The sequence below is a fragment of the Phaenicophaeus curvirostris genome, chromosome 11 (genome assembly GCF_032191515.1).
Source record: "Phaenicophaeus curvirostris isolate KB17595 chromosome 11, BPBGC_Pcur_1.0, whole genome shotgun sequence".
NCBI lineage: Eukaryota > Metazoa > Chordata > Aves > Cuculiformes > Cuculidae > Phaenicophaeus > Phaenicophaeus curvirostris.
The window spans coordinates 1,004,582-1,027,848 of NC_091402.1; the positions used below are offsets into that span (position 1 = coordinate 1,004,582).

At 48.7% G+C, this 23,267-nt stretch overlaps 2 protein-coding genes across 2 annotated transcripts; both read right to left on the reverse strand.

Moving 5' to 3' along the window:
* Positions 1–242: 242 nt before the first annotated feature.
* Positions 243–6,255, reverse strand: LOC138725318 (E3 ubiquitin-protein ligase RBBP6-like). The gene is made up of 7 exons (XM_069866114.1): positions 6,223–6,255; positions 5,401–5,478; positions 2,574–2,662; positions 2,369–2,453; positions 1,434–1,573; positions 658–805; positions 243–359 (listed from the first exon to the last, which is right to left on the reverse strand). Exons 1-7 carry the CDS (start codon positions 6,253–6,255, stop codon positions 243–245), a joined length of 690 nt encoding a protein of 229 aa, XP_069722215.1.
* Positions 6,256–6,366: 111 nt separating this feature from the next.
* On the reverse strand, positions 6,367–9,905 carry LOC138725319 (E3 ubiquitin-protein ligase RBBP6-like). Its single transcript, XM_069866115.1, has 3 exons — positions 9,740–9,905; positions 8,147–8,246; positions 6,367–6,442 (listed from the first exon to the last, which is right to left on the reverse strand). Exons 1-3 carry the CDS (start codon positions 9,903–9,905, stop codon positions 6,367–6,369), a joined length of 342 nt encoding a protein of 113 aa, XP_069722216.1.
* Positions 9,906–23,267: the final 13,362 nt, after the last annotated feature.

Genomic DNA, 23,267 nt, shown 5'->3' on the forward strand with positions numbered 1-23,267 from the left:
TCATCCTTTAATTATAGGTAGTTTTTATAAGTAATGATGTTTTCCTCAAAAAGCCTTCATTTTCCAGAGCCCTCCTTTCAGTCCTGCACTGGAGGTTTAGCTTGAATACTCTTACTGCAAGCACACCTTCTCTCTTTGAAAGCAAATTCCAGTTAAGCCATTTAAAAGTTAATCACCACTTGCATTCTCCACAACTGTGCACAATTATTCCCTTGTAAATCAGCTGTGGCAGAGGCTCTGTCTTATGGCCTCCTGTCACAGGATACAAACAGTAAGAGAGTGAGGGTCTGTAGGTACTCACGGTTCCCAGCCTGCTCTTCCACCTGCTGGGCACCTTCTCCTGCCTTGCTTGGGATGAGCTTTGGGAAGAGGAAAAAGAACAAGATCTCATTCATTTGAACTGAAGATAATGTTTTTACAGCAATCCTGCAGTGATGGTCACTCACCAGCTGTGGGCATGGATTGTCCTTGGGGGCCTGGGAGAACCGGTGCTGATGCTGCTGGTTGGAGTTGGACAGGAGAGCCCTTGAGAATAAATGCACACAGTTGGAAAACAAGCTCTGCTGAAATACAAGAATAACTGCATGTGTTGAAATAAAACTTCTATGCCTTTCCAACTGACCGAGAGGAAGATGGAGAAAGTCCAGGGACACTCACCAGAGCAGCAGGAGGTCTGAAAGCCACGAGGGCAGGAGGTGGAGGTGTCAGCGGTGGCTGTTCCTCTGGAACAGGATCTGAGGAGGTGGAGGATGGCTCCACCGGTAGCAAGGGAGGCTTTTTCTTCTTCTCTCTGGCATAAGCTTCCCTGGAGGAGGTGGAGGAGGAAAAAGAAAAAGGTTCTAGAGAGGTAAAGGAAAACTTCCTCAAGCTCTGCATTTATCAAAGGAAGAGAATGGATAGAATTCTAGTCTCTCCACATCAGCCTGCAAAAACACAGGCAGTCAGCTTCTCCTCCTCTTGTAGAGCCTAAGCACTAGAACATGGAGCCAGGAACTGTTCTCCCTCTGCAGAACTCTCCACCAAGGAGAAGCAAAAGCAGTTCAGCCTGTTTCAATGTGGGATCTGACAGAAGCCAGAGGGAGAGGCAATCTCAGTCCAGTAGCCCTTTGTTACATTTTGCAAGATGCCTTTGAAACACCAACCAGAAGTAAAATGCACTTTCCCAGAGAGCGACTGCACTGTGAGCATCACTGGCATGTTTTGCAGAAATAATCCTCAGTGCTCCACGAGTTTACCCAGCACCCAGGGCAGCCACAGCAGCCCCTGTGCCTGTAAGATCAGAAGGTGTCCCAGGTTCCCAGGTTAAGAGACAATGCCAATGCTTCCTCCCCTGCGATTACAGACGCTGGCCAGCTCGGGTGTGTTCCCACTCAGACATTTGCACGTTGTTTCTCTCCTCCCCTTTTGCTCAGTCCAATCAATTCCCTACTTACGCATTAAGGATTGGGATGACGTATTTCCCAGTGTTTGTCAGCATAGCCCCCTTTGTGTTGGGATCCTCCACCTCCATCAGGAAACTCCTTGGAATTCCTGTGCACTTCTTCATTCTGGGAACAGACCCAGGATGTCTGCCCTGTTCAGAACAGAAGTGCAGACAGATCTCGTCTTATGACTCATGCTGCCAATGATATTTCAACGATTACTGCCAGCAGCAAAGGCCCTTAATCCTCTCCTTTTACACAGCACAAGGGTTGTGAGACTGAAAGACCTCTTTTCCTGAATGTAGTAACAGACACGACGTTCCCAAGGCCTGAGCAGTGTTTTGAACTCAGTCGAGTTCCTTGGCTTAATGTCATGTTCTTAAGGGTGAAATATTCCTCAGCTCATCATCCCCTCAGAGCAGAGACACAAACCCGCTCCTCCTTCACAGCGCAGTTCTGAGCAAGAGCTGAAACCGGGGCTCTGAATCCGTCCCTGGAGGGACTGATATCCCCCAACTCTGTACGAAGGCTGAAGTCACACCTCATGCATTTGCAGTCAGTGACTGATGTGCAAGGGCACCAACACTCACCCAGAGACTTGGGTAATTAAAACATGCAAATATTCAGTTCACGGGGTCAACAGAAGCATCTTGGCTTTACAACAAATATTAAAACCCCTGAAGTGTAATTAAAGAGGTAAAACCAGACATATTTCCAGGAATATGGAAATAGATTAAGAACCCCATGAAAGCTCACAGAACGATATGTGGAATAAAGGTTCAAGGTATCCCTTGAATTTTGAAGGGCTCTGCAGCATCTCTGTGTAACCTCTGTCCTCAACCCCAGGAGACACAGTTCTTACGAGAACAGGTCATGGGTTTGTTTCCTCCCTGCCTGGGTAAGAAAATCCAAAGCTCAGTGACCCCAGAAGTGCCCCGCAGTCTTACCCCATCGTCTGGGCCGTTCCTGATGGAGTGGCCAGGTTTTCCACAATGGAACCAAGTATTTGATGACAGAGGTGTCTTCACGTAACTAAAAGGTTAGGGGAAGAAAAGAAAACATGGCTATGTATGTGTCTGTTCTCATCAAACAAAGATCTCTACCATTTTTACATCATCTTCAAAGGACAGATTGGACATTATCAACACCTACTTGATGGGGTCACAGTCCTGGCAAGACTGGATCATCATCGCTTTTATTTTATCTTCTTCAGATGCGTCAGCGCCGGCTAGGTTGGCCGTCTGTGAAATAAGGAATCATTGGACACACGTTAGAGACACATTTTAAACCCACACGGACAAAGCCAGCACAACTCACCCCCCCCGTAAAGAGCAGCACAGCGTGAGATGAAGTTGTGTGGAAACAGCTGCTGACATACAAGAGAGATATCCTGAAGATGTTCTGGGAGCCCTCAAACCATTTCATGATGGTTCTATTTCTGCTCACCTACGGGCAAAGAGAATCCTTGGACACTCAGGACCTCAGGCTGGGTTTGCCCCATCCATAAAGACTTGTGTGACTAACCCTGGTTTCTTCCAAGAGGACTGGAGCTACGTATGGAGAACATGATACCATCCAGTACTTTCACACTGACTGTTCAGATCCAGACTGTCTGAGGGAGCAGACATCCACTGCACCATTTAACCCAGAAAGATGCATGCAAGTGTCAGTATTTACATTTTGCAGCATTCAAAGGACACAACCGAGGAGTCGAGGGAGTCGTTTCCCTTGCCAGAATTCAGCTTCAGACATGGCAGCATTAAAAGGAATCAAACATTTTACAATCCTCAGCAAGACAAAAGTTCCTTTCAGTAGAAATTTGACCAACAGGTGCTGCAGGCGGTGCACATCTCCTCTATGAACTTCATCCTATTCAGTAATTTAACTACGGACAACAGAACCTGGCCCGTTTCCAGCTGAGTGTGTCCTTTTCACACACAAAGCGTAACAGGAACCTTACGCAGATCTGGGTCTTCCACTTGTTGAAGCCAGCTGGTTCCTTAAAGGCTTATGTATTCAAAAGTTGTTTTTATTACACACTAGTCCAAGTACAAGCAGGGTCTAAGGGCGTGACTGCGTATCAGCTGGACATTCAAATACCGCTCGTTCAGACCCACCACTCTGGGTTTTGTTTCTGTCTACATTCACTCACAAAAGCAAGCAACACCTTTCAACATTTTACACCTTGTTGGTTCATAGACATTGTTTTCCCTCAGCAGTAACAGAATCCAGATCAACATCTATGAAATCATTCCAATAACACTGACAGGAGTCCTTAAAGGTACTTGACTGATGTGTTTGAACAAAAAAGGTTTACACAACACATCTAAACCCATAAAGAATAACTAGGAGTAGACCCACATTCAAAGCTGGCATTGAATAGAGAAGAATAGAAAACAAAAATCTTGTAACAGAATCACAGAAACACTAGATTGTAAATGACCCACAGGATCCTCAAGTCCAACCATTTCTATCAATGACTAAACCATGCCCCTCAGAACCTCATCCACCCATTCTTTAAGTACCTCCAGGGAAGGTGACTCAACCACCTCCCTGGGCAGCCTGTTCCAGTGCCCAATGACCCTTTCTATGAATTTTTTTTTCCTGATGTCCAGCCTAAACCTCCCCTGGTGGAGCTTAAGGCCATTCCCTCTTTTCCTGTCCCCTGTCACCTGGGAGAAGAGCCCAGCTCCCTCCTCTCTACAACCTCTTTTCAGGGAGTTGTAGAGAGCAATGAGGTCTCCCCTCAGCCTCCTCTTCTCCAGGCTAAACACCCCCAGCTCTCTCAGCCGTTCCTCATAAGGCCTGTTCTCCAGCCCCTTCACCAGCTTCGTTGCTCTTCTCTGAACTCGCTCCAGAGCCTCAACATCCTTCCTGTGGTGAGGGGCCCAGAACTGAACACAGGATTTGAGGAGCGGTCTCACCAGTGCTGAGTCCAGAGGGAGAAGAACCTCCCTGGAGCTGCTGGTCATGCCGTTTCTGATCCAAGCCAAGGTGCCATTGGCCTTTTACAACCCATTGCTTCCTCACTGAGCCAGCTCGTGCTCGAGAGGGCAGAGGCACTCACAGGGTTTAGCTGCTTTATCTTGCGCTCCTATATTTTTCTGAAATAATTAATTTTGTTCTTTTCCCCAAAATGTACCCCAATTCATTTCTGCAGTGAGAGAGGGAAGAAGTTTCCAGTGGGAGGAGATTTCTCAGGCTTGGAATTAACTTTCTATTCAGCAGGAGGAACACTCCTCTGCATTGAACTCTGCCTTCTCCCATCTCTGCAACCCGACAGACTCGTCATTTAACGTGCCAGCCCTGCGCCTGCTCTTGCAGAGCGATCACTGGTGCTGCCCCAGACAAAGTCACACTTGGTAGAGCAAAAACCACAATTGGCTGCACAGCAAAACTCGGCTGCTGTCACATTTGCTTACGTGCCACACACACACTGGTGCATTCCTGAGAACAAGGAGGGACAGGGACACCATTCAAAGAGTGCACGGCCACACAAATCCCATTGCCTTGTCTGCAGTTTGTGTCCTACAACTGATGAAATCATGGCACATTCCAAGAAGGGATCTAGAACTGTCATGACTAGAAATTCAGAAATAGCCAGGCCATTGTCCAAGCTCCAGCAACGCTTCTATTCTGGCTGGGCAGTGTCCCTGCCCCCAAAATGTCCATCACTCACACCAATTCAATTCTGCTGTAACAACTGGGCTCGTCTACAACGCAAAATCAATGAAACTAATGAAGACACAACATTGAGGCTGAGAAGGTTCTCCCCCTCTCTCTTCCCAGTTTGGGAACTGCTTGTTACAGGGCAGGATCAGAACAGACACTCATTGTAAAGGTAAAACACATAAATTTAATCATAAAAAAAGTTTTGTGCACATTGCAGTAGTTCTCAGTGACAGAGCACAGTATCAGATCTAAAAATATGAAGCAAAACCTCTTTTTTTAGCCTTTAATGAGAATATTCTCTATGTACCTTAATCAGTTTGGCCAAAGCCATCGGTGCCAAGGAGTCATAAACCTGTGTCAAGAAAATCAAACACAGAGTCAAATTCTACTACGCAAACACAGCCACAGAGAACCTTTGCTCTGCTCTGAAAGCCTGCATTGTATCCTCTGCGTGGGACTGAAAGAGGCATTTCCAGCCTGGCGTCATTTGTATTTGTTCACAACAAAGCCCAAACCTCTGGCAGCGTTAAGAGTGCTGTGAGGTTAATAAGAAGAGGCTGAAATAAGCACACCAGCTTCAGATCAGCTCGTTGCTCCACAACAGCTCAGAGAGGGATGCCTTTCAAATGCTCACAGCAGCATTGGAGTCGAAGGGGAGAGGCAGCTGCCAATTTTCAGCTAAAATGTATTTTTAAAAATAGTTCCGTTTATTTGTTTACAGACATGGGATTGGTGTTTCAACACACGCTGGTGAACTAAGGCAAAATAGCATCAATGCAGCAAGAACTGCTCCTCTGTGGGGTTTGTTATCCTCTTCAAAAACCATCATGCAAAAGTAGTCTTGAAAACCAAAAGCTGAGTGATACAGTGTGCAAATGGCAAAAGACCACTCCAAACCATCTGAGTGGCCAGGAAAAAAAGAACAGCAGAAGCTGTACAGACAGACAGATGCAGACAGACAGACGCAGAGCATGGGACTGTGTTCAGCTGTGCAAACCTTGAACCTGCAAGACCTAAACACAATTGCACATTCCCCATGTGACATAGAGCCATACAAGGAATATTCCAGCATATTCTGGGTGAAATACAATGCATTGTCACATTGCCAGCCACAAATGCCACTATTCACATGTGAATGGTGCAAATGATGGCGTTTCTCCATTTCTGCAGTGCTGAATCCAATCTATTCTATTTACAACATATTCTGTGTTTTACTGGAAAATATAATAAGTTCATGCTTGGAGAATTCCTACAAGGCTTCATTATTTAGAAATCAATGCGGAGAGAAGTGCGAGGCTGTGTTTTTACATACTGCTTTTGGTGTTCCACGTACTGGCTCCGTTCCACTTCTAGAAAGAAGAAAGAAAGGAGATCAGATCTTAAAATTAAGTACACGCTTGTACCCAACATATAGCAGTGAATACCCATTATGAAACCTGAGCATCAAACACTATGTTCTGATGATTCAGGGAATGTGGAAATTCATTCACATGCAGAAACTGTTCTCTCTTGGTGCATTCAGTGCAACTAAAAACCAAAACAAACCCAAGTGCCATTTCTGGCTTTTCACTAATGGCTCTGAGACTGACAGACTCAGAAGACAACAGTGCAAGAGGAAGCCCTCCAGTGTTTTCTCTCTGCTACATTAATAGCGAAACCATGAAGTCTCTATGACAGCTTGTGTTCTCAAATCATCAACCATTACAAAGAGGTACCAGGCAGAGCCCTTTAGTTTCTAAGAAGCAGCAGTGGTGGTCTGGACACTTCCAAGTGCAAGTTTGCTACGTGAACAAAGCCACTTTTGATGCCAGCAGCGCCTCTTCTTGCATTTTAGGGCAGCACTGCAGGACCCGGAGAGAGACCATCCAACCAGACCCAGAGGATGCACAGACAGGACAGCGCTGAGTACGCGTGTTGAAATGAACCCTAGAGCCAGGCTCTCTTTATAAGCAAAACACTGCAGTGTTGAGATTTCCTAGGGAGTGCCTGAAAGCCTTGCAACAACCACTGCAGTGACAGGCCCCCAGTTTACATCCAGAGACCAGCATCTCTAGAGTTCATTGATTGAGAACCGACACCACTAAGACATGGCAAAACCGCAAGCTAAAATTATCTCCCGGCTGTGCTGGAAAGGGGGGATTTGTCAAAAGGCTGGGAAACAGGACCATCCAAACCCTGCTGGTGTCGCTGAGGTAGAACCGGGCTCTGTGAATGCATCACTGACAGCAATAATCTGATACTCAGTCCTGAACATCTGTAATTGCAATCAATAACACAATTCTCTGTCCTCCGTAAATCTCAGGAATAAAGAATTAAAACCTGGAGCACAGATGTCAGCTCAGGGTAAAAAAAGTCCAAGGAAGATAACCAGGAGAATTTGTCAAGGTGCTAAACTGCTCAGTGATTTTCAAGCTCGGACAGAATTCCCTACTCCTCTATCATACTGGCACAAAAGGCAAAAGACTTAAGGATGATGTTTCTTTTGTCTAAACCATATTGTCTTTAGGGAACTCACTGGAATGCCTTAGGAATGAAACTTTGTGTTTGCGTTGTTCACCAGCTGGCAGCCCTTGGTCTTTTCTCTACTCCCCTGCTTTGGGGTGTAGGAATACCCTACCCCCTCCTCCTGGTGCAGAAATAGCCAAACACGACTATCAGACTCTTCTGAGATGGGAACAAATAGCAAGGAGGCACTCAAATGCCATCCTGTCTGTACTATAAAAGCAAGAAAGCCAAGACACATAATAAGGAACCCCTCCAGGCAGAGGAAACAGGATCTACCAATTGGGTCTCAGAACAACCAATCCCAAGAGCCAATCCAACACAACCATCTTAAAAGTCACCATTGATGGAGTTGGCACCCCATGCCCCAGCAGGACTAAAAATGTAAGTCTGCTTTGGGAGAGATCCATTAAAATCTACCGCATAACAGCAGCAATTAACCGCAGCTTTAAAAAGAAAGACATAGTGTGAGCGTCTCTGGAAACTAATCTCCATACAGAAAGGTAACAAGGAAACCACTACAAAGAACCCAAGGCTGTAGGGAAACTCACGGAACAGAGGGCTTGCTGGCAGCTTTAACTCCTCCAGCAGGGATTCTTCTAACGATGACCGATGAGTTCCTGGGAACCAGGGTGTTCTCATCTGTGTATTCTGAAAGCAACATAAACACAGAGAAAAAATCAGTCAGGTGGTACGAATGTCTATTATTGTGCAATTCCAGAGCATGGCAGAGAACCCCTTTACTGACAGAGAAGCACAATTTGATGCCACCTTGGGTGAGTTCTATGAGCTTCAGGCAATCAGCTGTCCCAGTTAAACACCATGAGTTCTTCCCGTTCACATTTTGCAGAGCAGAGAGAATCAAATGCAATCACTGATGTTGAGAGCCTCTAAAAGCCTTTAGGGAATGGTGTGGGCCTGAAGCTCTGCAGGATTTGCCTTAGCTTACACCACCTTCATCTCAGCACGAGGAAAGCCTTTTGACAATATTTACACAGAGCCCAAAGAAAACAACAGCCTGAGACTCTTGGACTTGAAACTGCTTTGGCTTGAAATGCAAAGCGCACTCCAGAAGAACAGTTTTTATGCTGCAATCACACGGGCTGGATGTGATGGAATATTTAAAAGCACCGTCAGCAGCCATTCCCTGGGATCTGCTCCACTGTTTGGAATACTGAAAGCTCTGACCTTTGAACGCTGAATCAGAAGGAAGGGCTGAAAACCAAAGGCACCATCTCTCCAACCAAGCTGTTGGGGTGCTCTTGCTTAGAGATCACACACAAAACACGAACATTTCACAATTTGTACCCCATTTTTCAGTACATTGTTCTTACAAGCAGGAACCTCTCTCAGACCAAAACACCCTGCACAGAAGACACCAGGTCAGCACTGAAATGCACATTTCACTGTCAGTTCCATATGACAGAGTGCTTCTTCAGAAAACTGAGTAATCATTGAGATGAAACCATTTCCTGCTCTTCCCCCTCAGGAATCACACGGCAGCTGCCTATGGACTATAGAGAAGTTCCAAACTCTAGGAGAAAGGGCGGTGACTGATGGGAAAAGGAGCAGGTGAGAGGACTCCCAACAATCAGAACAAGTTGGCCTCTTTCACCCAAAATCCATTTGGTTTCCTAGGTCATCGCAACATCTCATCAGGTCTCCTGCAAAGACAAATTTCTAAAGAACCAACACTTTACGTCCACATGTAAGAATTCCAAACACCCCATGGAGGTAGAAATTCCTGGTCTAGTTTTTTCTTCTATCTTTATTGCCAAAAACTTTTGTGAACAATCCCCGTCGCCCAGCATCCACGTGTTTTCCTATGCCTGCCCTGTGTGTAACGGAAAGATCTGGAGATCAGAAGAGCAATCAGGAAAGAACAGCTCTGCGAGGACACAGTACAAGTGACAGCTCCTGGTCATGGCCAAATCCCATCATCACTTCCCACCACACTTAATCCCCAGCACCACTTGCCCTCCCGTCCCCTTCCCCTCCAGTGGGATGGGCCCCAGGCTGACTCACACTGTCTGGGGCTGACCCACAAAGAGCAGAGAGCAGCTCCCACAGCTGTGGCTGCTGTGGGGCATCTGCAATGCTGCCAGCTGGGGGTCTCTGAGCCCTGCACCCACCGCCCAACGCACCTTCTCCAGTCTGCGCATTGGAGACCTGCAGGTCAGACCTGGACGCCTTCAGCTTCTCCCGAGACATAATCTGGCGCTTGAGGTCTCCCAGGGAGATGTCAAGGCCGCTGAAGGTGACGGTATCATAGTTCAGCCTGGAGAAGAACTTGTAGTGGACGCACGGCATGGTCAGGGCCAGGCGGTGCCTGTTCTGTGCCTCTAACCCAGCAGACTCGGAGCTGTGGGGCTCTGCTCCTCTCTCTGCAGCAACTCCTGATCCGGAGTGTGGGATGCACGGGCTTGTGGGCCAGTGGCACGCTGGCCACGGGCTACGGCCTCTGTGATATCATCCTCTGTGATGCTGACCTGTTGCCTTGGAGACATCTCTGCTGTCAAGGGCAAAGCACACTCTGGATTCACTCTCCAGGACGATCTGGAGGACGCAGGTGGTCTCGCCACTGGGAGCTGCCTGCACCTTTCTCAGTGCGTGAAAACCAAAGCATTTTGGCTGTGGTTTTGCTGTTGCAGTGCCCGGTGCCAGTTCCACTGGAACTGAAAGTCTGTCTCCGTGAAGGGTAGGTCAGGTCTGCTTCTGTGCAGTCATTGCTCGATTTTTAATCTCCATGGAAGGGCCTCTATTTCTTCACAGTGTTGTCAGCTCTTCTTTTCCTGCTTTCTGGATAAATTCTGCTGGGAAACATCCAGAGCCCAGAGGCTTCCCCTTCTGGTTTAACTCTGCCAGCCTCGCCCGGTGCTCCCTCTCCCCGATCGTATTTATTTCCCAAGTGCTGCATTGCTGACTGCAGGGTTTGTACGGAGGCATCCTGGCCTGGCAGCTGAAGCTCCATTCCAATTTAGCTGCCTGCTTGTTTGCTCTGTGATCCGTAAGGATGGACTTCAACTCCAGCCTCGACTGCTACTGCTTCTGAGATTTGACAGCGCAACCTTTCCAGGGAGGAGGCAGAGGAGGCAGGGAGCAGCAGTGCTGCAGGGTCTATCCATGCAGAGCATGGAGGCTGCCACTTGGGAGTTGTCCTCATCTCTCTTCTGTTGGAGACAAGAAGCAGATGGTCCCCAGAACAGACCGTCCTGGGTGCAGGAAGCCGGGAACATCCAGAGAATTCACAGAAAGAAGGGGAAATTGGTTCCAGCATCAGGGTGAGGTGAAGTGAAAGTGATGAGTACCCTGGTGACCAGTGTCTAGGGATCGCTGGAGCTCTTTTTGTGTGTTCTGCTGGGAGAGCAGATAGGAATTACCAGAGAGGATGGAAAACCATCCTGTTCATGCAAACAGAAATACCTGAAGGCATTTATCAACTTTAACCTTCCTGTAACCTTCCGCATGATTGTTTGACCACGGTTTCTGTTTCTCCTTCCAGAGATCAGCCCAGGGTCTGCAAAATGCATTTCTGCTTCCACGAAGTGGTGCTCGATGCTGTACCTGCAGCAGTGGGACTTCTTGGCTGCTGCTGGATCTACTCTCATAAAAAGAAGCAGGGAAATGGTCATAAAAAAACCTCCCTGCTGTCAGCAGAATCGATGATGTCCGGTTCCCACAGAGAGAGCAGGAGGGAGGAACTTGAAATGTGTGAGAAGGAGCTGGTGGTGATGAAGCCTCACCTTGACCAGCAAAATGAGCAGCTCCACAGAGCATGGCCAGACTTCAAAAGGGATCAAGAGGAGCTGCAGCTGCAGAAGGTCTCCTTCCACTTCGATCTGGAAAGGCTTGGTACAGCCTGGGAGGAACTGAAGAGGGAGAAGAAACAATTCCACCTTCAGTGGGAGCAATTCCCTGAAACGCATCAGGAGCCTGACCACATTCAGGTAAATGCTGCTCAGGTCGGTGCCCTGCAGGGAACTCCTGGGCATGCCCGGGCCAGCTGCGTGCCAGCAGCAATCGACTAAGGCCAAGCATAAGGTCCTACAGCTGGGTTGGGCAATCCCTGATTTCAGTACAGGATGGGAGATGATGTGATAGAGAACAGCCCCGAGGAGAAGGGCTTGGGGGTGCTGGCTGATGAGAAGCTCAACATGAGCCAGGGAAAGTCATGGAACAGGTGATCTTGAGTGCGATCATGAAGCACATGCAGGAGAACCGGGTGATCAGGCCCAGTCAACATGGGCTCATGAAAGGCAGGTCTTGCCAAACTAACCTGATCACCTTCTATGACAAAGTGACTCGGCTGCTGGATGAGGGAAAGGCTGTGGATGGATCTTCCTGGACTTCAGCAAAGCCTTTGACACAGTTTCCCACAGCATTCTGCTTCAGAAACTGTCACCTCTGGCCTGGACAGGCGCACGCTCTCCTGGGTGGAAAACTGGTTGGATGGAGGGCCCAGAGAGTGGTAGGAAATGGAGTTAACTCCAGCTGGAGGCCAGTGACAAGTGGTGTCCCCAGGGCTCAGTGCTGGGTCCAGCCCTGTTCAGTGTCTTTATCAATGACCTGGATGAAGGCATCGAGTGCACCCTTAGCAAGTTTGCAGACGACACTAAGCTGGGTGGAAGTGTCGATCTGCTGGAGGGTCGGGAGGCTCCAAAGGGATCCGAACAGGCTGGACCACTGGGCTGAGACCGACGGCATGAGGTTTAACAAGGCCAAATGCCGGGTCCTGCACTTGGGGCACAACAACCCTGAGCAGCTCCAGACTAGGAGAAGTCTGGCTGGAAACTGCCTGGAGGAGAAGGACCTGGGGGTGTTGGTTGACAGCGACTGACCATGAGCCAGCAGTGTGCCCAGGTGGCCAAGAAGGCCAATGGCATCTTGGCTTGGATCAGAAACAGCGTGGCCAGCAGGTCCAGGGAGGTTCTTCTCCCTCTGGACTCAGCACTGGTGAGACCGCTCCTGGAATCCTGTGTTCAGTTCTGGGCCCCTCACCACAAGAAGGATGTTGAGGCTCTGGAGCGAGTCCAGAGAAGAGCAACGAGGCTGGTGAAGGGGCTGGAGAACAGGCGTTATGAGGAGCGGCTGAGAGAGCTGGGGGTGTTTAGCCTGGAGAAGAGGAGGCTGAGGGGAGACCTCATTGCTCTCTGCAACTACCTGAAAGGAGGTTGTAGAGAGGAGGGAGCTGGGCTCTTCTCCCAGGTGACAGGGGACAGGAAAAGAGGGAATGGCCTTAAGCTCCACCAGGGGAGGTTTAGGCTGGACATTAGGAAAATTTTTTTCACAGAAAGGGTCATTGGGCACTGGAACAGGCTGCCCAGGGAGGTGGTTGAGTCACCTTCCCTGGAGGGGTTTAAGGGACGGGTGGACGAGGTGCTGAGGGACATGGTTTAGTGTTTGATATGAATGGTTGGACTAGATGATCTGGTGGGCCTCTTCCAATCTGGTGATTCTCTGATTCTATGATTCTGTGAGCTGACAATGTGTGCTTGCAGGCCAGAAAGCCAACCGTGTCCTGGCCTGCATCAAAAGAAGTGTGTTCACGGGAGGTGATTCTGTCCATACCCATCGCACAGGGGCTGGAACTAGATGGTATTTAAGGTCCCTTCCAACCCAAACTGTTCTATGAATCTGTGGTTCTACGATTCCTTGGCCTTCTGCCCCTGATCCTTTGCAGGAACGATGCAGGGTGAGCCTTGGCCTTGAGATCTAAGAGAATATTTGCCCTTAGCTTGTAGGAGCAGAAGCAACTGGAGCTTCACAGGACAACCAGGGCGATTTCACAAAGGAGGTTCCTCAGGAGCTTTGGGCCCAAGTGGCTGCAGGTGAAGAGGACGCCTATGGCAGCACCTACTGCCAAATGCATGTGGTGTTGAAGATGCAGCTCATGGAGATGAAAATTGCAAACACCCACCTGGCTGAAGAAAATGCTCATCTCCGTAGCCAGATGGATTTGATAGATGAGGTTCTTGCTGAAAATGCTGACCTGAAAATGAAACTCATGCAGGTGGCAGGGGTGCTGGAAGAGGCAGAGCAGGACTTGAAAGAATCAACAACTGGAGAAGGAGCATGAGGACACAAAGTTATCACTCCAGAGGAAATCAGAAGGCGCGTGTTTGCAGAGGGCTCAGACAGAAGAAAGCAGGGAACAGAAAGGAACCCTGCTGGTGGTTCAAGCCCAGCTGAGTGAACTGAATGATGGCTTTCTGAAGCCTAATGAACAATGGCAGCAGCTCTTTCCGGAACTGGAACAGCTGGAAAGATCCAACCACTTAACTTCCAGGCTGCCCCAGGATACCCTGGCAGCAGACACGGAGTCCATCCTCCTGGAGGCTATGAGAAAACAGCCAGCAAAGCTTCGAGCATTCATAGCTCGATACAGCTATGATCCTTTCAATGGTCCAAATGAGCAGCCGGAACTGGAGCTTCCTCTTGTTGCTGGACAATGTGTTTACATCTTTGGAGATGTGGATGAAGGTGGTTGGTATGTGGGAGAGCTGACAGACGGCACCAGAGGATTCGTCCCCTCTAACCTTGTAGAAGAGGTGTCCAACGATGAACCACCTGATGACACAGGAGCCTCTCCAGGAACAAGTGACTGGGAGTAGGACACAGCAAAGAAAACTCTGTGAAATAAAGGAGGTTTTAGACAAAAGCATCATAAAAGCCCAACCCCTCAAATACTCTGTATGGTGATTAAGAAAGATACATCACCAAGTGTTTTCTTATCATCAACCAGATCTGCAGTCACTGGGAAGGGGGCATTTTCTTTTTCACAGCGAGCATTTGGAGAGGCAATTGGGAAGCCCACACAGTGTGTCAACTTGTGGATGAGTTCTCCCAGCCATCGCTGCAAGGGACCTAGCTTTCATGTAATTGAATTAACAAATTACATCATTCCAAAATGCCAAGCCTAACCCCAGCTGCCTGGCATGAGCTCCTAGAAGGCTGCCCATCACAAACATCTCCTTCTTCAGCTGGCGAGTTTGTCACACAATGCCCTCCACCACCACCCCAGGCAAGCCTGTCATATTCTCCTTGCTCAGGAACAGAGGGGACACAACCTGGAGACAGGACTCAGCCTGGTGGTGGGAGACAGTGGGTCCTGCCCATCCTGAGCCGCACAGAGAACACAGGAGGCTGAGTGCAGCCAGGTCTTTATTTGCTACAGATCCTCTGCACTGCATTATAAGGCCACAGGGAAAAAAAAAATGTTTATAATAAAAAGTCCTGCCACCTCCTTGCCCGCTGGAGAGGCCTCTGCATGGAACAAGCCCACAGCCAGAATAAGCTGAAGGAGAATACTATACAGGAGCATTTACACCTTTGATAAACAGACACACAGACCCAGTTGCACCCCATCATGTGCACAGGACCAAGTCTTGTGCTTGAGGAGACAATGGACACCCTGGCACAGCCTCCCCTGCCCCTTGCCGAGGGGATCACGCTGCTAGGACGGCCTGGGGGCAATGCCATGCAGTGCTGCCAGACCAGGGCTATCATCGGGGCTCCGGCCCCACAGCTGGGCAAGGACACGTCTGTGCCCCATGGGGCAGCACTGCACACCGCGACAGTGACGCCCCCCTGCCCCTCAGCCCTCCCTGAGCCCCATGGGGCCATCCCTGGGGGCAACGAGGGCTCGGGTTCGCTCTACAGACAGGGGAAACTGTAGAGCGGGCTCTTTCCTTCCTGGCAGGGCCTCGGAAAAGCACCTTTGTGCCCTGGGAAAGCCTGTTCCCCCCAGTCCTTGCAGGATGCCCTGGGAAGCACAGACCCCTCAAGCACCGCAGGTCGGTCCCTGCTGTGCCCCTGCCCGTAGAAGCTGCTCCCCTGGGCTCAGGGCCCGCTCCCCCCTGGGCCCGGCTCCCCCTCCACCACGCTGGCTCCCCAAAGCACGGTGACAGCTTGAGACCCTCTCCCCAAAGCACAGTGACAGATTCAGACACTCACCCCAAAGCATGATAACAGATTCAGAAATTCTCCCCAAAGAATGCTGGGAGCTGGTTTCCTCCCTCAAGGCATGTTGGGAGCTGGAGTCCCTCCCCCCAGCCTGGATGGGTTTGTGGTCACGCTGCCATTTTCTCTATTGGCTGCCAGAACAAAGTTCCCTTAAGTGACCCAGATCAGGAGGATGGGGTCATTTTGTGGAAATCAGATGCTCGCAAGTCCTCTGTGTTTAATCCTATCCCAGACCCGAAGGCTTCTCCTGGTGCCGGCATCATCTGTGACTGCAGTTTCCCATCTCTGAGGGAAGAGGGGTTTGGCTGCTTGTTTGTAGCGCTGACTGTCAGATTACAACAGACTTTGGGATCACAGAAGAGAACTGGACAGGGACAAGCAAACGCTCTCACTCGAAAGAATCCTCAGGAAAGTCGATGGGGTGAGGGCCCCATTCCGATTAAATAGACCTCTCCCAGGCAGCCAGTGAGGATGGGGATGGGAGCACATGGACCAATTTGGTCTCAGGGTCATTGTCAGGAATTCTCCATGCAGGAATTTGCCGATGCAGAAGTGCTGACCAGAGGGATTTGGTTAGGGATGTGAAACACCATCACGGTCCCATCGCTTCTGGCTCTTTTCGTACTCACTCTGCATCTGGTTGTACCATTCTCCTTGTGGCATCTGCTGAAGGATGGCAAGACACACCTCAGCATCATGTTATTCCCAACATGATGATTGCACATTGACGGGGCTGAAAACCAGTGGTATTTGGGGTTCTTTCAAAAACCCTAAGTTCTGTGCTCCCAAATGCTGAGAACAATGTTGTGGATCATTCCTTAAAGAAGCTCAATTCAAACATTTTATTCAGCCAAACCTGGAGGTATCCAAGCCCCAGGGAGCCCTTTGTCACAGCCAGGCATGTCTTTCTTGATGCAAATGCTTGACTAGGGAGTCTTGGTTTTGCCCTTTCCAGGAATGATGGCACTGACTCTTCTCCTTTCTTTTCTGCAGCTGCACTTCTTCTATAGCCCCTTCTTCCACAGAGATCAGCCCAGCCTCCTCAGGATGTGCAGGGAAAGCCCTGGGGAACGAGAGCGAGCTGCAGCCCCACGGAGCCCAAGGCAGGGGGGCAAATGCACAAAGAAGAGATGAGGTGATGCTCTGGCAGTGGCAGGAGGTGCAGAGGAGGAGAATGGACCCCAGAACTGCGCAGCCTCCAACCTCAGAGCAACCAATCCATGGGCTGACCCCGATGCCCCAAGCACCAGTGCTGGTCCAGCCCCAGCCAGACGGCACCACAGCCACAGCCCTGATGGAGTCCAGGAGGCAGCTCCAGCTCGTCCTTCACCTCCACCTCAGCACCACTCACCTCCTGCCCCACTCTTCATTGGGCCCCCTCCACGACCAGATTGGTGGCCCAATCCCGATGCTGGGCAGGCGCCCAGGAATGACTGGATTCCATCCTGCCCTCCAGAGCTGGCGAGGGATGGACCACCAGCACCTGGTGCCACTCCCCGGCCAACACCACCGCACCACCCAGCTCCAATCTCCCACCACTGCCCAACCTGCTTCTGCCCACCAAACACCCCGGCTGCCGGCTGAGGGGATGGACGTTAGTTGGGGCCCGACTAGAAACAGCAGGAATCTTTGGAATTGATTGACGTAGTTTTAGAAACATGTTAATCTAGGAATAAGTAATGTAATGTAATATTGTTTGGTGTCAATAACAAAGCTTTTGAAGTTCATTTTTGTAATGAGCCTGCATTTCTTTATGGGGTTGTTGTTACCTGAGTGCAGGACCCAGTGCTGATATGCGTTGGTCCCCATCCTGTAGCCCTCAGCGCATGAGTCCAACCACACCGAAGTCCCTTCAGAGTCATCTTTTCCTTGAGCAGATTGATAGTCCTGCCCAACTTGATGTCACCTGCAAATGGACTGAGGGAGCTCTCCATAGTCTTTAATATTGATAAAGAGATTAAACAGAAATAGCCCCATCACAGAACCTCTGCGACACCCCAGCTGACTGGTTATGACTTGTGAACTCTGCTCACTCTCTGATCTCCAATTTCAGATGCTGGCAGCTAGACGTATCCATACCTTCATTGTGTTCCTTATAAATAGGTGCAGAGAAACACCCAGATGTCAGAGCAACAAGCTTTTGCGCAACAAGTAACCTTCACTTCTTCAAGCTTGTCACATCCATGTCCTAACATCCAGAATAATAACTTCTTTCCAGCCTCGAGCCATTCCCCTCACAGATGTGTACATAGCTGCTGCTAGCACCCTGGGTCATTTCTCCTATAACACTTCTCAGGGGCCCTGGTCCATGAAACAAAGAGAAGGGTTGAGTTTCTCTTCTGTTCCTGGGCTCTATAAAGCTAATGAGATGGTTTAGCCAGGTAGCTGAACTTGCCTGAATTCTGAGACATTCCTGGGATTTCTGTGGGGCTGGAGAGGGACAAGACTCACTCCCTGAGAAGGGCTGCAGCGATTTTGCAGGTCACGAAGCCAAGCAGTGAGTCTGTTCGGCATGAAGCGCTAGAGATCTGTCCCATAGCTCACCCACCTACGTCCCAAGCAAGTCCAGAGAAGCCTTCCTGGCTCTGAGTAAGCCTTCAAACCCCTGAACCTTGGCTGGTCCTACAGCACTAATTTTGCATAAATGTCTGATGCAATACGGTGTCACATTCTCCATCCTGGTTTTTGGCTCAGGCTGGCGAGACAGCCAGTGCAGACCATCTGCACCGTTCTTCCTCCTCGCCCTCTGCACTCATCCCCAGCATGCTTTCTCTTGGGAGTGAAACACTTCTTCTGCCCTGGAGCACCGTTCCACCCATCTGACCTTCCTGTGAGCCAGGAGCTTCCACAGCTGCTTCCAAGGACACGAAGGCAGAGAGCTCCCAGCTCCTGCTGGCTGTCACTCTGCCAATCCTCCCGCCAGCAGCCGTTTGGGGAAGGAGCGTTGCCATTGCAGGTAGCATCCAGGGGCCAAAGCCTTCCAGGAAAATGTAATCGCTTCCAATAAGCACAAATGCAATATAGAGGAGAGCTTTGTGGCTAGAGATTACAAAGCCCAGAGGCCACGTGTGCTCAGCAGCTCTCTTCAGTCTGGAACAGAGCAGGGAGGCTGGCAGCTCCTATCCATTCTGCTGCTCGCCTGGAGCTGTTCCATGCCAGAAGAAGAGTGTGGACCATTCTCTGTCAACACGGCCGAGCCAGGCTGAGCACAGATCCTCAGCCTGTGAGGGTTGCCTGGCTTCTGGCTATCAGCTGGGGCTGGGGACTGAGGGGAGAAGGCTGGATCTCTGCAGCCTTGACAAGAGCAGCTCAAGTTTTCAGATGAGTTGTTCAGCTAGAGACACTTTCACACCACCTTTACACTTCAGGTTAATCATCTGCCCAAGAAAGAAGATGTAACAAGTGATGCTGTTGTCCTGCTGCGCACCAGTCACCCACAGGCAGGAACCGAAGGGCCAGCAGCATCGAGGAGCATCTCTTATCCGAAAGGTGCCAGTGAGCCCTTGGTACCCGGTCTTCAAACAAGTATTTTACATTCTGAATTGTGGAAGCTCGGAGCTGACTGCAGCTCTGCAGATCCCTGGACCAACCGCTGCAGTTGGCCCCTAGTTAAGAGCAGCCTCACTGTGTGTGACAGAGCATGGAGGTCTCCTTCCCTTCTACAGAACAGGGTCTGCTCAGGATGGGGTCAACAGCAAAAGGATTGTCTGAAAACCCATCTTTTTGGGAACTTGTGTCCCACGTTCCCCCAGAGCTGTTTGTCTATCACTGCCAGCTGCTGTCATGCTGGTTCTACTGCTCTGGTCCATTTGCTGTGAACCTGGAAAGAGGAAAAGCTTTTGCCTCCTTGGCTGAGAGATGATGCCAGCTAGCAGGACAAGGTGGTTTTCTCCTGTGTCATCCTGAGTCAAGGTGAGGGAAGTGCCAACATCTGAGATTTCATAAAGGATTCCACCGGAACTTGTCTTAGAAAGTGAGAGTCTAACAATGCTCATGAGATTAGTCTCCTTTCCAAATCTGATTTCAAAGTATTCATCTTTTTGAAAAGTTTCATGATAATTAGCTTCAATTTCCAAACAAGAGGTCAGTTGAACTGGAAAATAGATTATTTTTTTCTTCTTTGAGAACATCAAAACACTTTGTTTTGACAACTTCAGAACTCCTTCCAATTTTTTTATGAGTCAATAAATTAATCAAAAGCGACCTTCTCTAAAAGTAATGTCAGCTTTGAAAAAAATCAGTATTTTCCAGTGGAAAAAATACAATTAATCCAAAAATTTCTACCGTGCTTTCAGCCTGACTTCTTGTCTGTGTGCCTCTCCTACACTGCATTCCCAATAATGACGATCTGAACTGGATTAATTAAAATAGGCAAGGAGACAAAGTCAGGAGCCGTTCCAGCCTAGGCAGAAAAATATGCAGTTTCTGAGATAGATTGAGAATGTTTTTCTTTTTCCTTGTTTCTACCAGTCAGAGGTTGAGCAGACTTCATGGTGTGGTGTCCACAGGGAGAGTTCCCTTTTCTGCAGCCTGTGACCCTTGAAATCCACCCCCCCCTTTCACCAAGCATGCGTTCCCTATTCATTCCCATTTTCCCCAAACCCAGGCTTTGGCTACCGAGCCTATAAACACAACTTCATCGCTGATGCAGTCCAGGAGGTGCTTTAAAAAATCCTTACACCTCACTGAGACTTCACTTGAGCAACTCGGCTGGGAGCAGGCAGCAATCCAGGATATATGTGCGTGAGTCTGGAGTAACTCCACTGTTTGCAGTGGGTGTGTAAAGGCGCATTAGAAGTGGAGTCTGTAGGAAAGCTCTGGTTTCTGTAGGATTTGTTTACGCTGAAGAGACTGAGAGGGAAGTGAGGACACTGATACCAGCAAGCAAAACTCTGTGGCAAGATCTGTGCAGTGACTGATTGTGATATTCTGTGAGCTTGGATTTGGGAGGATCCACCTTTTCTGGCATCTCCTTGCACTACAGAGTGCAGCATGCAGTACTCACAGCCCAAAGGGAGGAGTTTAATCCTCCTTGTGCTGGTGCCCAGGGGTTTGCCTGGGTGTCTCATGCAGCAGTGGCAAAACCAGCAAACCAGCCAGAGAGAGGATGTGGTGCCCCTCCTCACACACACCATGCATTCAAATAGCTCTTTCCTCCCAAACAAGGTGGCCTCACCCATGCTTCCCATAGGGAAAAAGCCTCCCTCCCCTAAGCTGCACTGTGGGAAGACACCAACTGGATTGAGGCAGAACCATGCAGGGGCTGGACTCACCGTTTACCCTGCAGCCCATGCCTGTGCCTGTTTTATTTCACCTGCATTAGCTATGTGGCCACAGAGGTTTGGGGCAGATGGGCAGAGGGTTTCTGGTTGCCAGTGGCACTGAAACAGAAGAATTATTTCTTCTGTGAATACAGCGCCTTGTGTGAGCCAACCCAGAGAGAGTAGGATGGTAGTGATGTACTGGGTAAATATGCCTACTCCAGCTGTCCGTGGTGTTAATATAAAGCAGCCACAAACTCCATAATCCATGTGACTGCCTTAAGATCACCCTACGTGTAAGGAGTGGCTGAGGTGGCAAAGAGTAAGCAGTGCAGTGTTTTGCAGAGGATACAGACATCACACAACCAATATGATCTAGTGAAGCCGTTTTATTCTGAGTTCACAATACATTTATACTTCTCTTTAGCAGAGGCAGCCATGGTGTTACAAGCTGATTCGTCAGTTCTCCTTTAGCAGTAAACAATCATTGTTTACATACATTATTATGCTTTCCCATGAGAAACGGCTCTGTGAGCACTCTGGTCTACAAAGGAACAAGTCAGGGACTGCTGAGGGAAGCTTCCCGAGAAATGAGAGAAGTACAAGACAGAGCAACTTTCTAATGATACAGACAGAAACCTTAAAGAAAACGTGTCCTCTACAGTAACTAATTCTTTTGCAAGGCTAGCTTTATTCAGGTGCAAAAGCTGGGTTGTGCACGTCTAAATATCCGTGCCCATTTTGATCTAAAAACTCCTCAACATTTAGAGCTAGCTTCGGGATATGTAAAGTAGAGTTTAGTTCCACTCTGTGAACAGACCCTAAGTTTAGCATAGTTTTGTTTAGTGGCGTTTTGTTTTGTAAATTGATTTTTTTTTCACCTGAAGTGGAAACAGTTCAGCAAACCTCAAGATTTGCAAGCAGATTGTGCTGACTGTGAGGATAAGTTTGTGGACTGAGTTTTGTATCTGCTTGAAACTATATCAAAATATCAAACAGCAAGCTAAGATGCTGCTGTTGCTCATTTTACTTTAATTAAAAGTTCCTGCAGAAGATCAGACTAATTAAGGCTGTCTCCAAGGACCTAAAAAAATGCACAATCTTGATCTTTTCAGGTGGAAGTGCAACAGAAGTTTGTGCCTGAATTTTCCTTTGCAGAACCAGCTGCATTAGAGACCTGGTAAAGAAAATTTCAGGTGATTCTATAGGATGGACACAGGAGTTTAAGCAGGAGCTGTGGTCCATCATGAACCTTGGCTCCCAAAACACTACCGATACAAATATAAATCGTCTCTCTTGTTGGCACCACTCCACTTTGTATTAGTAATGGCTTTTGGTATATTTTCCCAAACAGCTTCTGGATATTTTCCAAATATCCCAGAAGAATGTAGTATATACTACTTCTGTACAGAGAGCCACAGAGTAATTTAAGTTGGCTACGATCTCTGCAGGTCCTGCCCCTGCTCCTTTCACAATTTGATTGGTTTGCTGAGTGCTTTGATTATTCAAGTTCTGATCATCTCCAGGCTGGAGACCCCACAGCCTTTCTGGGCAGCTCATTCTCCTGTCTGATCTCCCTGATCAAATAATCTGAAGATTGTTTTCTTCCTCTGTGCAGATGGCATCTCCTTTCCTGCAGCTGGTGTCTGCTGCCTCCTGCCTTGGCTGGGCAGCTCTGAGAAGAGTCTGGCTGGGTGTTGACTGCAACTACCCACAAGATAATGGAAGAGCCCACCAGCTTCCCTGTTTAGCCTGTCTTATTTACTGAAGGCAAGGGAAGCCCAGCTCCCACAACCTCTCCTGGTGTGCCACGGGCCCCAGTTCCCTGCCCATGTTGGTGGCCTTTCCTCTGCTGCACTCCCTCCAGTCCGGCAGCAACATCTCTCCTGGGCTGGGGAACCCACAGGTTCTACTCAAGAGTAAATCTCTTGCTTTTGCTTTCCAACGTATATTTAAATTCTTTCAGCACAGAATTTATTTCTACCTTCACTCTACATTTCTATATGATTTCTGTCCTTAGAGTGAGGTCAGTAGTATTTATTATTGCATCTCATAAGTTTGGATTTATTAACAACATAAGGGAAACAATTTTTTCAACCCTTACTCTGGGTTTGATGACTGGGAAAAGAGACAAAAACTTGTTCTTTTCTGATCCTGTGTGGTCACGTATGATTTGGGCCCAACTAACTCCTGCAAGCGAATCCTACACTGATTCCTCAACCGTCAGTGACAGTTGAAAATAGAAATAATTATGAATAGCGTTCAATGCAAAATGTGGGCTGCTTCTCTGTGTTTCAATTCCCAGTCCCTCTCTAATCTGGCATCCAAGCAGCTGTAACCACCTTATTTTCTAAAACTGGGAGATTCAGAAGGTATGCATGACATCTTTTACAGGTGATAAAAAGCAGTTAACCAAATAGCCCCATAATCTTTAATAATAATCTCCATT

What these genes read in the sequence shown, in the direction of transcription:
- LOC138725319 (XM_069866115.1), bottom strand. Translation starts at nt 9,905, where the DNA reads ATGCCGTGCGTCCACTACAAGTTCTTCTCCAGGCTGAACTATGATACC. An exon ending in CAATGCGCAGACTGGAGAAG is followed by an intron (nt 8,247 to 9,739) that starts GTGCGTTGGGCG and finishes TGTTGCTTTCAG; the next exon opens with AATACACAGATGAGAACACC. An exon ending in GCCAGCAAGCCCTCTGTTCC is followed by an intron (nt 6,443 to 8,146) that starts GTGAGTTTCCCT and finishes TCTTCTTTCTAG; the next exon opens with AAGTGGAACGGAGCCAGTAC.
- LOC138725318 (XM_069866114.1), bottom strand. Translation starts at nt 6,255, where the DNA reads ATGGAGAAACGCCATCATTTGCACCATTCACAT. An exon ending in CTTTGGCCAAACTGATTAAG is followed by an intron (nt 2,663 to 5,400) that starts GTACATAGAGAA and finishes CTTATTTCACAG; the next exon opens with ACGGCCAACCTAGCCGGCGC. An exon ending in CAGGACTGTGACCCCATCAA is followed by an intron (nt 2,454 to 2,573) that starts GTAGGTGTTGAT and finishes CTAACCTTTTAG; the next exon opens with TTACGTGAAGACACCTCTGT.